Source organism: Mastigoproctus giganteus, chromosome 4 (genome assembly GCF_048544385.1).
Source record: "Mastigoproctus giganteus isolate SK-2022 chromosome 4, ASM4854438v1, whole genome shotgun sequence".
NCBI lineage: Eukaryota > Metazoa > Arthropoda > Arachnida > Uropygi > Thelyphonidae > Mastigoproctus > Mastigoproctus giganteus.
Genome location: NC_143578.1, coordinates 204148911 through 204163911, shown reverse-complemented (window position 1 = coordinate 204163911; position 15001 = coordinate 204148911). Strand labels below are relative to the sequence as shown.

General features: G+C 41.0%; 1 protein-coding gene across 3 annotated transcripts in view; it reads right to left on the bottom strand.

The window, feature by feature from the left end:
* The window catches only part of ida (anaphase promoting complex subunit 5 ida), a 435748-nt gene that overhangs the window by 207303 nt on the left and 213444 nt on the right, over positions 1-15001 (bottom strand). For all 3 annotated transcript variants that reach the window (XM_090371999.1, XM_090372001.1, XM_090372000.1), the window contains exon 12: positions 4558-4671. In XM_090371999.1, the coding sequence (XP_090228125.1) occupies positions 4558-4671 (114 nt within the window). The remainder of the gene's footprint in view (positions 1-4557; positions 4672-15001) is intronic.

The following is a 15001-nucleotide window of genomic DNA, read 5'->3' as shown; positions in this document are numbered from 1 at the left end:
AGTGTATGAGCTTATGCAGAATCATTCAAAAAAAAAAAATTTTACAAAACAATTCCCTCTAAATGTTTGTCCAGCTGCTCCTTAAATTTATTTAACCTATGAACTTCCACAACGACACACGAAAGTCCGTTCCAGCATTTAACCACCCGCTGGCTAAAGGCAAATTTCCACACATTTACTCTACGTCTGTCTTTCCTCAATTTGAATTCATGCCCCCCTTAGGTTCTTAATCTGAACAAGTGGCAGAATCCCATCAGAATTCAGCATGCTCAACTCATTCAAGGCCTTATAATACCTCAATCAGATCACCTCGCAGGTGCCTAGTCTCCAGCCACTGCAATTTGCAGAACTTAAGCCTCTCTTGGTAAGAGGATCCCTTCATTCCCCTCACCAATCTTGTTGCCCTTCTCTGTACAAGCTCAAGCAAATCTACATCCTTCCTAAAATGAGGCCTCGAGACCTGTACGCAGTACTCAAGCCGTGGCCTGACAACTGCCTTATACAGAGGGATAATCTCCTCCTTTTCCCTGCTAGCAAAATTCCTCTATATCGTTGACAAAACCCCATGACCTGGCCTGGCTGTCTGTCTGTATTGCTCAGAAAACTTCATATCTGACTGTACAATTACTCCCAGGTCTTTTTCATTTTCTATCACCTTAAGTGTAGTACCACACAGTTGGCACGTTTCTCTGGGGATACTTCTACCCATATACAGTACTTTGCATTTGTCAAGGTTAAACTTCAGTTGCCACTTCTCAGCCCATCTTCCCAAATTTTCTAGATCCTGTTGCAGCAGCACACTGCCATTACCGTCATTATCAACCCTGCCAACCTTTGTATCATCTGCAAACTTCGACACTAAGCCGGATATATGTTCATCAATATCACTGATAAATATACAAAACAACAGTGGACTTAACACCGAACACTGTGGGACTCCACTAATAACATTAATCCACGAAGAGCAGCACCCATTGATTATCACCCTCTGTCTTCTCCCACTCAACCATCCTTTTATCCATTGTACCAACTTACCCTTAATACCATTATACTCCAATTTGTACAGTAGTCTTCCATATGCAACCGTGTCAGAAGCTTTCCTGAAATCTAAGTATATGGATCAAAATTAATTTTATCCAGTTCCTTTGTAAACACATCATAATATCCAATCAAATTTGTCAGACAAGACTTTCTCTTAACAAACCCATCCTATGTCTGAATTTTTGCTGTAGTTTTGTCTAGATAACCCTGCAATGCATCTTTAACCAGTGACTCCAATATTTTACCTCGAACAGAAGTTATATATGTATTATACAGACCAGTTAGTCTATACAGGGTGTTTCAGTTAAACGTTTCAGAACTTCTAAGAGGGGTAGGGTACATCCTGACAACTCGAAATCATATAGCAATGTGGGGTCGGAAATGCTTTCCTGAAGCGGTGTTGTACACAGAAGCACCATAAAGAAAAGAGACCGTAAGTGAGAAATCGTTTTAATAATACATGAAAAGAAGCAAAAGGTACATGGATTAAAGTAAGTGTTCGAAGTTTCTTCCACGGGCTACAATGCACGCCTCACATTTCCGACGCATGGACATCCGAACATTCTGGAATACTCCAGGCGAATTTCGAATTTCTTCGGCAGCTACTGCGATTCTTGCAACCAGCTCCTCAGCATTGTCAACAGGGGTGTCATAAACTAGCGATTTCATATGACCCCAGAAATAAAAATCAAGACATGATAGGTCGGGTGACCGAGCAGGCCAACGCACGGGACCACCACGTCCGATCCACTGTTGACCAAATGTGACATCCAGGTAGTTACGAACATCTCCGCTATAATGGGCAGGGGCTCCATCGTGTTGGAACCACATTGTCTGTTGCGTCGATGCAGAAATCTGTTCATCTCTCAAAAGTTGTGGCAATACTTGCTGCAGAAAGATCAAGTAGATAGGTCCGGTTAGACGACACGGTAACAGGTAAGGTCCGATGAGGTGATCTCCCATAATACCGGCCCATACATTGACCGAAAATCGAATCTGTGCTGCACGACGTCGTATTGCATGCGGGTTCTCGACCGCCCAGATATGGTCATTATGCGTGTTGAAAATTCCTTCCCTTGTGAAGGAATTTTCACGGTCATATGAAATCGCTAGTTTATGACACCCCTGTTGACAATGCTGAGGAGCTGGTTGCAAGAATCGCAGTAGCTGCCGAAGAAATTCGAAATTCGCCTGGAGTATTCCAGAATGTTCGGATGTCCATGCGTCGGAGATGTGAGGTGTGCATTGTAGCCCGTGGAAGAAACTTCGAACACTTACTTTAATCTATGTACCTTTTGCTTCTTTTCATGTATTATTAAAACGATTTCTCACTTACGGTCTCTTTTCTTTATGGTGCTTCTGTGTACAACACCGCTTCAGGAAAGCATTTCCGACCCCACATTGCTATATGATTTCGAGTTGTCAGGATGTACCCTACCCCTCTTAGAAGTTCTGAAACGTTTAACTGAAACACCCTGTAATTACTTGTGTCACCCTTTGTCCCCCTTTGTGAGTTGGAGATACATTTGCACATCTCCAGTCCATGGGAACTTCCCTTGAGTACAAGGATGCTCTCATAATTATGGCTAAGGGTTTGCTTACTTCTCTCGCTGCCTCCTTCAATATAACTGGACAGATTCCATCTGCCCCCGGGTGCCTTTTTTATGTTTAACTTCAAAAATTTCTCCTCCACTTTGCTCTCAGTTATTACAAAATCATTTAGCACCCTACTACAATTTGATAACCTTCTGGTATTTTCAAACCTTAATAACTGCTCATGTGTGAATGTAGATACAGAATACTCATTTAGTTTGTTTGCTATCTGAGCAGGATCATCAACACTCGAACCATCGATATCACGTGGACCAATCAAATTCACCCCCTTCCTTTTAGAGTTTATATAAGTAAAGAAATCCTTGCTGTTTTTCTTAGCATCTTTTGCCAAAGATTTCTCGTAATCTGCCTGTGTCTGCCTAACCTCCTTTGTGACTTGATTATAGACTAGCTTATATCTGCTATAGGCTTCTGTGTCGCCTGATAATTTATATGCATCCCATGCATTTTTCTTCTCTGTCGTGAGTCTTATTAGTTCATTTGACAACCAATTAGACCTAAACCTTGAACAATATTTTTTAATACGTAAGAAACTTTTAGTAGCTTCCACGATTAATTCCTTGAATGCTTCCCACTTAGAATTTGCTGTTGGTAACATCATCAGTTGATCCCACTCTACAGAATTTAAAAACTGTCTGAGACCACTATAATTATTTAACATTAAATCTTAGCTGTTATAATTAGCTAAACTTATGCTTCTTTAAAACCATGAAAAGTACCGATAAAGAACAATAAGGATAAATGGCAAAGAACACTTTAAATGAGAAATAACACTTTCCCAGTATATTATTATTATTTTTTTTAATCCTGGGTAAATCCTGGAATCCTGGGACAGAAAACTCCACACAAAACACTGATGCTACTACGAAATGAAATTTTATCTGCAGAACCATGTCTAATGCTGGCTTTTAATGCATAAAATTAAATTAATTGAAAAAAATAATATCTGCATATTTGAAAAAATTACATGCACTTGACCAAAAATCAGAAGAAAACTAAATGAAACTTATAATCAGTGTATTTTTTGGAAAACCAGAAAATATTCTGATTATAAGAAAACTTCCAACTAAGTTGCAAGGATTAGCAGGTATGGAGGACTGTGAAATTGTTCAACGTTTGTGAAATTGATAGGCATCTGAGGAAAAGAATTGCACAGAGCTATCTAAGTTATATAAGGTCATCTTCAAACAAATGCAAAACTTCGCTACCCTTTTTACCTAAAAAAGGTCAAGGTCTAACTTTGAACACAGGCAGTATCACAACATGATATTACATGATGGTAGGTATCAAATTCTGTATAAGCAGACAAGTTTCTTCCAACTTTATAAGTGTTTGGTGTAACATGAAATTCTGAATGGTTTCTCACCTTTCAGTTCATTAATTGCATTATTTTTGATGAGTCATGTAAAATATATCAGAACACGTCTTCAATGCTGATAGTTTTCTATTTAATAGCAAATAGAAAGCTATTTAAGGCTAAATGGTTGGCTATATAGTTTCTGTTATTATTTATTTGGATTTTTTTTAGGAGCATTAGCAACTGAGGCTATATTGCTCCGGGGATATGCGGTGGTCATTCCCTGACCTTTCTGCATCCTCCATATTTGGTGGTCACGGGCTCGAACCCTGGTCTAATTAAGAAGCGTGTGCTATATAGTCTCTGAAAAAGTGCTTACATGTCAGATACTTTCAACGAGAAATCTGTTAACATTTTTGTAACTTTTGTTACAATATAATAGTGTCGCTGTTTTTTTTTTTTTTTTTTTAACAAAGTCATTAATTCAGTATATGCAGTATAAATTTATGAAAAGTCAATGAGTTAAGTGAATCAACCAGTACTGGAACATTTAAATTCTATAATTTCATGTGGAAATTGAGCTCAACCTTTTAAGTAAATATTACCTATTGCCATAATGACTCCATAAACCTGCTCTTTGAGCATATGCAGCACCCATCAGATCTGTCATGGAGTGTTGACAATTAAGAATGTCACTCTTCATCATCAATTCAAAAACCCTAGAATCAAAAAGTAAAATAAATATATATAGATACTATAATTAGATAGTACGAATCAGAGCTGTAGTGCTCAATACGTTCTACATTGATATTAATATTTCTAAAATAATAAGAGAAGTTTACCCAATATAGTAGGTACAACACTTCCGTACGATACTCACCAGAAATTAAAACGAAAAACTTACATTAGAGTAAAAAATAATTAAAAACCAATTTAACACAATTAAAAATCAATTTAATGCAATTAAAAATATTAAAAAGAATCTAACGAAAATATTCAAAACGTTTTTTCTTTCCTGAAGCATTGTCAGCTTCAGGAAAGAAAATTCGTTATATCTAGGATTACTAACAGTCCCACGATAGTGGGACTGTTAATAATCCTAGGTATAACCCCCATGCACAAGCACACTGTGGGTGACCATCCAAGTGTGAAAAAATATAAGCAATGGTCAAGGTGTGGCACCTACACCACATGGAGGAGTGCCACCCCTCTGTGTTACCAGCCAATACTACGTGGTAGATTACTCTCATCAACTGGAGCAATACCACCACTTTGCTTATTGGAGGCTTGAAGTGGTGGAACCCACGTTTAGTCTCCAGAGTAAGCTCAGGTCAACCCTTCCCATCTCTTCCATCATGCAGCATGACTGATGATTTTTGATGTTATGATGAACATCATGGCGAGATCCACTCTTCCTTACATTTCGAGGGTACAGCTCTAAAATGGTGTTCACAGGCCGGACATTAGTTAGTACACAGTACACTGGACTGAACCTATTGGTAACTCTAGAGAAGGCTTCCGGATAAGCTAGTGTATAAACTTGCTACTTCTACTCTGCCAGTTAGTGACTGGAGGGAATAGTGTGCATGCGGAGGGCATTGTTGAGGCCACATTATGTCAAGGATCTGGGTATATTCTTACCATGTGTATGCCATATCCAAAAATTTCATTACTTCATACAGCATGTCCCACCCACTCTTTCTTACTATTGTATACACCATGAATTTTCAAACTAATAGAGTAAGATTATCTGCAAAAAGATCTAAACCTCCCAAAAATTTCCTAGTTCATTCCACACATATACACGGTCTTAGATCTAATCTCAATGATGTCCATTTACACTTGCAATCTGCCAAAACCCCATGTACTTTTTCTGAAAGAATCTCAGTTATCGGTTGAGTTGATTCAATTTCTGCTCATCTCAGTTGTCCAAATTATTCGCTGTATAATTCTTTTCCCCTCAAAGTGGTACTTGTGCATATGTCCATTCCGATATTCCTTGTCAGAGACCTGTTAATTTGGAATCTCCTCTTTTCAATCTTCTCTGGCTGAAAATCTCTCTACCTCATTCTGTGAAGTTCATCTGTTGTCTTACCAGTCTCCCATCTCCAATAATCACTTGTAGCTCTTTAAATTCCTCTCTTTCCAACTTGACTTTTTCCAGTCCAACTTTCCTAACAGTGAGGTAATTTTCTTTGGTGATTTTAATGTTCACAACTCCAGCTGGCTTCCATTGTCTAGTCACACTGACCTAGCTGGTCGAAATGCTGAGACTTTCGCAATTACTAATGATCTCGCACAGATTGTTCATTTACCTACCAGAATACTAGACAATCCTAACTACACAGCCAACACCCTTGATCTTTTTCTCACGAACAACCCTTCTAAGTACACAGTTGAAATGAGTGGTCCATTAGGCACCTCAGATCACAACTTGGTGATTGTCTCGTCTCCAATGGAGCCTTTATCTCATGGCTATTCCCAACCTCATGTTGTTTGGCATTACAAGAATTCAAAATGGGATGACCTGAGAGATTTCTTTTCTTCTTTTCCTTGGTCGGATTACTGTTTCAAAACTTCTGATGTCAATGTTTGCTCAGACTGTGTGAGTGAAATTATTCTTGTAGGAATGGATTCCTTTATTCCACACTCCACTTTAAAATCTCGTCCATTATTTAAACCTTGATTTTCCAATAAATATGCTAAGGCTGTTCAAGAGAAGAATGTTGCATATCGTAATTGGCTTGTTTCATTTTCTGCCTATACCAAAGCTTGCTTGATTGATTGAGTTTTATTGGTGCATCAGCAACTTAGGCAATAATGCGCCAAAACCTTGTCAAAAAAATAATAAAAAAATAAGTAAAACTTTCAGTGACCTAATGAATTAGGTCACTAAGTCAGGGTATAAAAACAAGTATAAACTGTAAAAGACAAATATCAGTAAACAAGTAACAATAGTAAATCTTAAAATAATAAGATTTTTTTAAATATGAGTAAAAAAGTTTACTGATTTTAGGAAGCTAAAAATAGCAGACATATGGTCAGTGTCGGATAAAATCTGACTGAGTGTATACGGCTCAGTCAGATGGTTAAAAGCGGTAAAACAAGCATTTCTAAAACTGGTACAGTCACATAAAATATGTTGAATGGATAAAATGGTGTCGCACTGCTCGCACATATGAGGGTCATCAGCCCTCAGCAAAAAGGAGTGTGTAATATGACAGTGTCCTATGCGGAGCCGAGCAAGAACAACTTTCTCTTTGCGATCCCTGCGTAAGCTGGACCGCCAAGGATGGATCACAGGCTTAATTTGACAGTTTGTTTGTAGTAATCAGTCGATGCCACGAATATTGCCACTGAGATTGTAAATTATTACGGATCATTTGCCTGTAGTCTGTATAGGGGACTAGCAGGTCAAGATTATCCGTCATCGCTGCTGATTTGGCTGCAGTGTCAGCCAAATCATTTCCTCTAATCCCATTGTGACTGGGGATCCAGCAGAAGCGGATATCGAATCCACTTACATAGAGGCTGTATATTATCTGCTGAATTCGGGACAGGGTTGGATGATTAGTGTGTGACATCGCTGATAAAGCCGGTAGTGCACTCACTGAATCGGCATATATAATACACCGTTGGTAACAGTGTTTTCTTATGTGATCTGGAGCTAACTCTATGGCATGCAGCTCTGCAGGTAAATGCTGCAGTCAACGGGTATCTGCTCTGATATGGTATTATTTGGAAAGACAACAGATCCCACATACGATTCTGACGTCGAGCCGTCTGTGTAAACTGGCAAGAAGTTAGAATGTTCTGCACAGTGTTGTGAATAGAGCTGAAGGTAGACAGAAACTGGAGTATTAGACTTCGTCGCAATCTTGAGCGAGAAGTCACATGCTGGTGTTTGTGCATGCCAGGGTGGAAGAGGCTCCTTTGGTGATCGAGCAACCTTGTCTACTGAGATGTTAAGCTCATTGAGTAGCTCTTGAACACGAATGCTGAATGGGCGATTGGCGGTCTGTCGTGTGTTATAAAGATTTTCCCATCGTGGCTCAAAAACGGATGTCCACGTGGGATGGTCTGGCAGGGACTTCAGCTTGAAGGCATATTGTAGAGACAACTGCATTCGTCGAAGCGACAAGGATGGTTCATTTGCTTAGACATACAGACTTTGGACAGGTGATGTTCTGAATGCACCAGTAGCGATACGAATGGCTTGGTGATGGATGGGGTCAAGCCAACGAACAGTGCTATTTCTGGCAGATGCATACACCTGAGACCCATAATCTAATTTTGAGCGTACAAGTGCACGGTATAGACGTAGTAGAGTGCATCGGTCTGCACCCCAAGAGGTAGAAGAGAGAGCGGAGGATGTTAAGCCCTCTCGTGCACTTTGTACGTAGCTGATGAATGTGTTGAACAAATGTCAACTTTTTGTCAAAAAAGAGTCCCAGGAATTTGGCCCCTGATATAACTGGAATGGTGTTTTGTCCAAGTTGTAATTCAGGCTCGGGGTGGAGGTTACATTTGCGACAAAAATAGATGCAAACGGTCTTCTCCGGTGAGAACCTGAAACCATTGGCCATAGCCCAGGTGTTAAGACGGTCAATAGCTTGTTGCAGACGGTCAATAGCTTCCTCAATCATGCAATATGAGGGTTCAATAACCCTCATATTGCATGATTGAGAGAATATGCTGAAGTCATCGACACAGAGTGCACTGTTTAGAGTTGGAGGAAGTTGTTCAGAAATAGAATTTATTTTAATGGCAAAATGCGTAACACTTAAGACAGATCCTTGTGGTACCCACTCCTCTTGGCAAAAAGCCGCGAAAGGGAGGATCCTACACGAACTTGGAAATAACGGCAGGATAAAAATTTTGTAATAAAAATGGGAAGGTGGCCTCTCAGACCGAGGTTGTAAAGGGCTTTTAAAATACCAAATCTCCAAGTTGTGTCGTATGCTTTTTCCATGTCAAAGAAGATGGACACCAAGTGTTTTCTTTTTAGGAAAGCATCTCGGATTGATGTTTCCAGTCTAATTAAGTGGTCCAGTGTGGACCTGTTTCTTCGGAAGGTGCACCGAAAGAGGGAGAGAAGGTCGTTCGATTCTAAATACCATAAGAGACGAGCATTGACCATTCTCTCCAATATTTTGCACAGACAGCTGGTCAGAGCAATAGGACGATAGTTTTTTGGACATTTAGGATCCTTTCCTGGCTTAGCAAAAACAAGAATAGTTGCCTTGCGTCAGGTATCCGGAAAGTGCTCTTCAAGGAAGATTCTGTTGTACAGGAAGAGCAAACAGTCCATGGATTTTGGTGAAAGATGTTTGATCATTTCATAATGGATGTTGTCTGGTCCAACAGCAGTAGCTTTTGTACGGGCAAGTGCTGTTTTCAGCTCATGGATAGTAAATGGCCCATTATATGGGTGGGAACCCTTCAATGTGAACTTAAGGGCCTGTTTTTCAGTGTTGTGCTTTAAGACCAGAAACTCTGGTTGATTGATTTTTTTGATTTGGTAGTTGTTGGCGCATCGGCTTCTGTGGCCATATTGCACCTCCCAAGGTTTTTGCAGTACTTTGATCCAAGCCCGAGGCGGGAATCGAACCCGCGACCTTTGGGTTGCCGGGCAGGTACTTTACCCACTCGGCTAGCCCGGTCGGCTCCAGAAACTCTGGTGAGTAAGATGATGTTGCAGAGATGTTAGAATATGTTTCCCCAAGAGCATTGGCTATTGCAGTAGAGTCTGCAATAGTACATCCACTACTAGTGGACTGAGTAATTGATGAAGTAAAACGGATCCACGATTCCTTTTGACTCTGACGGCAGATATAGCGTGCTTTGGCTCGTGCGCGTTTAAAGGCTATAAGGTTGTTCTTGGTAGGATATCGGAGGAATACCCCCCCCACGCTTTGTTTTGAGCCTTTTTTGCTGCTGTGCATTGTGAATTCCACCAAGGTTTGGGAAATGGTGGAAACCGGGCAGATGTTTTTGGAACAGCATTCGCAGCTGCTTGGACGATAATTTCTGTGATGTCCGTTACTGCAACATTGATAGGCTCTTGACTGATGGTGCTGAGACAAAATTTGCCTGATGTTGGAAGGCAGACCAGTCAGCCTGATCAATCTTCCACCGTAGTAACCTGGAAGGAACACACGGTCTCCCACTGTGTAACGAGGTTATCACAGGGAAGTGATCACTTCCGTATGGGTTCTCCTCCACTTCCCAAGTAAGTTGTTGTTGTTATTTGGTTTTTAGGAGCATTAGCAACTAAGGACATATTGCTCCGGGGATATGCGGTGGTCATTCCCTGACCTTTCCGCATCCTCCATATTTGGTGGTGACGGGCTCGAACCCCGGTCTAATCAAGAAGCGTGTGCTACGCACTGCTGCTCCTTCCCACCTGGCTACGGAGGCGCCTCCCAAGTAAGTGAAGGGAGTAGAGAGGGGGAGCAGATAGAGAGATCAATGGCAGAAAACGTATGGGTAGGCATGTGGAAGAAGGTATTTGTTCCAGTATTTAGAAGGGAGAGGTCATTGTCATTTAGCATATGCTCTATGACTCATCCCCCCTTCATTGATGTTAGCACTACCCCACAGGGTGTTATGTCCATTAAAATCCCCGAAAAGTAAGAAAGGGGGAGGCAACTGCGTTACAAGATCATCAAGGTCTTCCTGGGAGATGTCAGTTCCAGGTGGCAAATAAATAGAGCACACGGTTAATAAAAATCCCATGGCAAGGCGAATTGCAACAGCCTCTATACTGGTTGTAACTAGCAAAGCCTGAACTGGGTCTGGTTGCCCACAAGGATAGCCACTCCTCCATGAGCAGGACCATCCGCAATTCTATCCTTACGAAAAATTGTAATGTTAAGCATTGTGGGATCATCATTTGCCTTTAGATAAGTCTCCTGCAAGCAAAAGCAAACTGGCTCGTGCTTTTGCAGGAGGGCCTTGATGTCATCAGTATTTCGCCGGAATCCACGACAATTCCACTGTAGGAATTTAGCTATTATTTTGGTTTGTTAGGTCCATCAGGCGGCTTCCGAGTTGCTGAGGGCTTACTTTTATCAGTCTTGGGTTTATCTCTTTTGGGGAAGTATGGACACTGTCCAGCGTCCATTTCCTCCTCCATGAAGAGTTCCAAGACTGATTCGTCCGTTACCTCCTTGTCCTCTACATCCATTGTTTCTGTTATTATTGGTTGCTCTTTTTTTCCACTTGGATTTGGTAGTTAGTGGTGGAGCACTAGGAGGTACGGATATAGGAGTAGCAGCTGACTGCGTTTTTTTGGTGGGCTTTTGTGAACTTAATAAATAGCGTGCAATCATCGTGAATGACTCTCTTGGTGGTACAGTCATCTCTGTTTGTACCGATAGTGCACTTCGCAGAAACCTTCTGAGCATAGGAAGGCTTCCCGCTATTTATTGGTTGTATGCGTTTTCTAGCCTCTGGGTAGGAGATGTTTAGCTCCGTTTTTAATTTTTGTATCTCTTTTTCGTCCTTCCACCTCTGGCATGCTCGAGAGTATGGTGCAGGGTGCTCTCCTTGGCAGTTAATACAATTAGGCTTAGGAGCTATACATTCCTTGCTCTCATGATCTTTAACACCACATCGAGCACAGGCAGGGTTACCACAACAAGCTGTTTGTAAGTGGCCGTACTTTTGACATTTAAAACACTTCAGTGGGTTTGGAACATAAATCCTCACTGGGCAGTTTAAGTATCCTGCCTTGATGGAACTAGGAGGCCGTGGGGTGTTGATTGTTAGGATGAGAACTCGGGTAGGGACGAGATTCCCATCCTTACGCATGGATATTCGCTTGACAGCTGTTACTCCTTGTTCTTTTAATTCAGAGCAGATCTCTTCTTCAGAAACGTGAAGAAGATCCAACTCTGATATGACACCTCGTGAAGAGTTCAAAGTTTTGTGAGGGGTTACGATGATGGGTATTCCCCCTATAGATGTGGCTTTCAAAATTTTTTCTGCTTGATTTGTGTTTGATGCTTCAATTAGAATATCTCCAGAATGCAGCCGTTTTACGGATTTGGGTGAACCTGCCATCCCTTCTAATCCTTTCTGGAAAAAGAAAGGTGACATTTTCCCTATTGACTGCTCTCCGGTGGAATGGAGAATGAGGAAAAGAGGTGTCACAGATGGTGTTTTCTCCTCAGTTCTGGCTCTTTTAGCAGAATTGCTCTCACTTTCATTCGACGATCGATTAGGTAGGGACCTTGTTGGGGCCCCAGAAAAAGAGGGATTTAAATTACTCATGAGAGTAGAGAGAAAGTGTCTGATGCCTAAGTACCTAAGTACCTAAGCCCTATGAGGGGACGCCCACTCGTGAACTAGCAGGTACTGCGTACACGAATGGGACGCCGAGTTCGCTTAGGAGCACCATACCCACGTTACCAATAAGTCTTTATCCCGTCCCAGGACCAAAGGGAGGGACTTATTGGAACACAGTTGACCCTAGCAGTAAAAAACCACGTGCCGATTGATCCCAGTCGGGCCGGTCCGGGACCTCCCGTCTTGTCGAAGCAGGGGCCAAAGTGGTGTATTAAGGCTGGGCCCCTCAACCACCAGGATCCCCCTTTCCGAAATCCACGGGTCGCGGCGCACGGCTGCACACACCGGATTCCAAAGATGTAACCCTGAAACCAAGGTATGAGCATTAGATCCCAGTGATGCTAGTCTGGAAGTCCAGCAGTGTCACTGGGAAGTCCCCTCACCACATACAGGTGCCCACGTCGAGGGGACCAAAGCTTGCAACAACTGTAAAGCAGTTATTAATCAGTCCAAACTAGATTTTGAACAGGCAAAGAGTAGAAAACTTACTTCTTGCCCTAATGGTAGCTGAGCATTCAGGTCTCTTGGCAAAGCTATTGGCCGCAACTTTTGCCCATCTGTACTCCTACTTCTATCAAAACCAGATGGTTCTGTTGCCACTTCAGTCAAGGGTAAAGCTGACCTGCTAGCATCCCATTTTTCTTCCAACTCATGTACAGGAACTCCCCGACTTACGTAAGGGTTGCGTTCCGCAAAACGCTAAGTAAGTCGGAATTTCTCCTATGCTTCTGCAGCACTCGCAACTGGGCTCGCTGCATTGACTGAATCAAAAAAGAAATGTTCGACGAATATGTAAATAGAATTATTTATTGTATTTATTCAATTTTTTTATCTCATGTGCAGAAAAAATTACAAAATTGTGCAATTTAAAAAAATTTCAAAATGATAAAATTGCAAAAAAAAAGAGAGGAGACAGGCATAACATCAGTAAGTTTTACCTGTCGAGCATCGTTGCCAGAATCGATGTCTTCAGCAGATAAGTATGCTGCTGTGGAGGTTAAGGGCTGTTGAGATTTAGAAGGGGGTCAGCCACTCGATCTTACGAAAGAACGTATTAATAGATGACTGGATGGTGGCTATTTGTTTTTATCGCAGATTTCTTTGTAGCAAGCAAGCATATAATTCAACCCTCTGTTAACTTTTAAGAATCGTTCACTATTAGAATCCATCTTCTCAAACCTCGCCATTGCTGATGCAATTTCACGAAATGCCATTACCATCTCTCTGGTGATGAAGCGTCTCGGCTACTCATTTGGTTCATCTTCGTCAGCATTTTCTTCTTTCATTATTGCTGCCTGCAAGTCAGTAAGTTCTTTGTTAGATAATTCCTTCTCTTCTTTCTTTATTAACTCCTGCACGTTTTTGTCATTAACCTCCAACTGAAGTAGCTCTGCAACTTTTACAATCTTATCTGTAACCTCTTCATATGATTCGTCTTTTTCAAATCCTTTGAAGCCTTTTACGTGCTGTGGACATATTTTCTTCCATGTGCCATTTAAACAACTTTTAGTAATTACCGCCAAGGCCTTATTAATGTTTAAGATGGCATGGTAAATATTGTAAGATTTCCAAAAGTCGCTTAATGTAAAATTTTTCTCATCTACTGCAGACAATGTCTGAGCAAATGTGAGTAAATAGTATGCTTTCAAATTCGAAATAACACCATGATACATATGTTGGATGAGTGAAGTCGTGTTTGGCGGTAGAAATGTGACTCTCAAGTTCGGATTGAAATCATCTATATGTGTAGGATATCAAGGGGCATTATCTCAACAGAAGCAAAATCTTGAAAGGAATGTCGTTGTCTTTACAATATTTTTCAACCTCGGGAATGAAGCAGTATTTAAACCAATCCTCAAAGAAAGATATTGTTATCCATGCTCTCTGGTTCAATCAGAAAGGTAGGGTGGCTTTATTAATGCACAATTTCCAGTATGGTACACAAGAAGTGGTATTAATCTCTCGCTGCATTCACCCCAAGCAAGAGTGTGGCCTTACCTTTTGACGCATTGAAACCTGGAATTGTATTTTCCTCTTTGGCAATGTATGTTCAATCCGGTATTTTTTCCAATACAGATCAGTCTCATCAACGTTAAAAATTTTCTGCATTGAATAACAGCCTTCATCAATAATTTTTTCCAACACATCGCAAAATTTCTCTGCAGCTGCAGAATCGGTACTGGCGATTTCACTGCATACTTTAACATTGTGGAAATCAGCATGATGCTTGAACCTATTAAACCACCCGTTGCTTACCACGAACTTGGGTTGGGGTTCGCTGTACTTATCCTTAATATCTTTATAAATACTTGTTCTTTTTTTTAGAATGATCATTAGACTAAGGGGAACTAGCTTCTGAATCTGATTTTCCAACCATATTATTAACAGCTGCTCCAACTTCGATACAGCACCTGAATGCTGTTATTATCATTAGCTATATGGCGCAAGGAAGCCCCGAGGCTTTTGTGATCACTGTTGATCTTAAGTGCATTGATCCTTTGATACATTCTTTTATATGTGCACTGTCCTTTAAAATAGTATTCACTACTGAAGCAGTGAGACCTAATTCTCTTGCAATAGATGACAAACTTTGTTCTGCTTCGCACTTCTTAATAATTTTCATCTTCATTTCTAAATCGATTTTGTTTCATTTCCTGGCACTACCACCACTTGCACTTTTTGTTGGTTGCTCTCCCT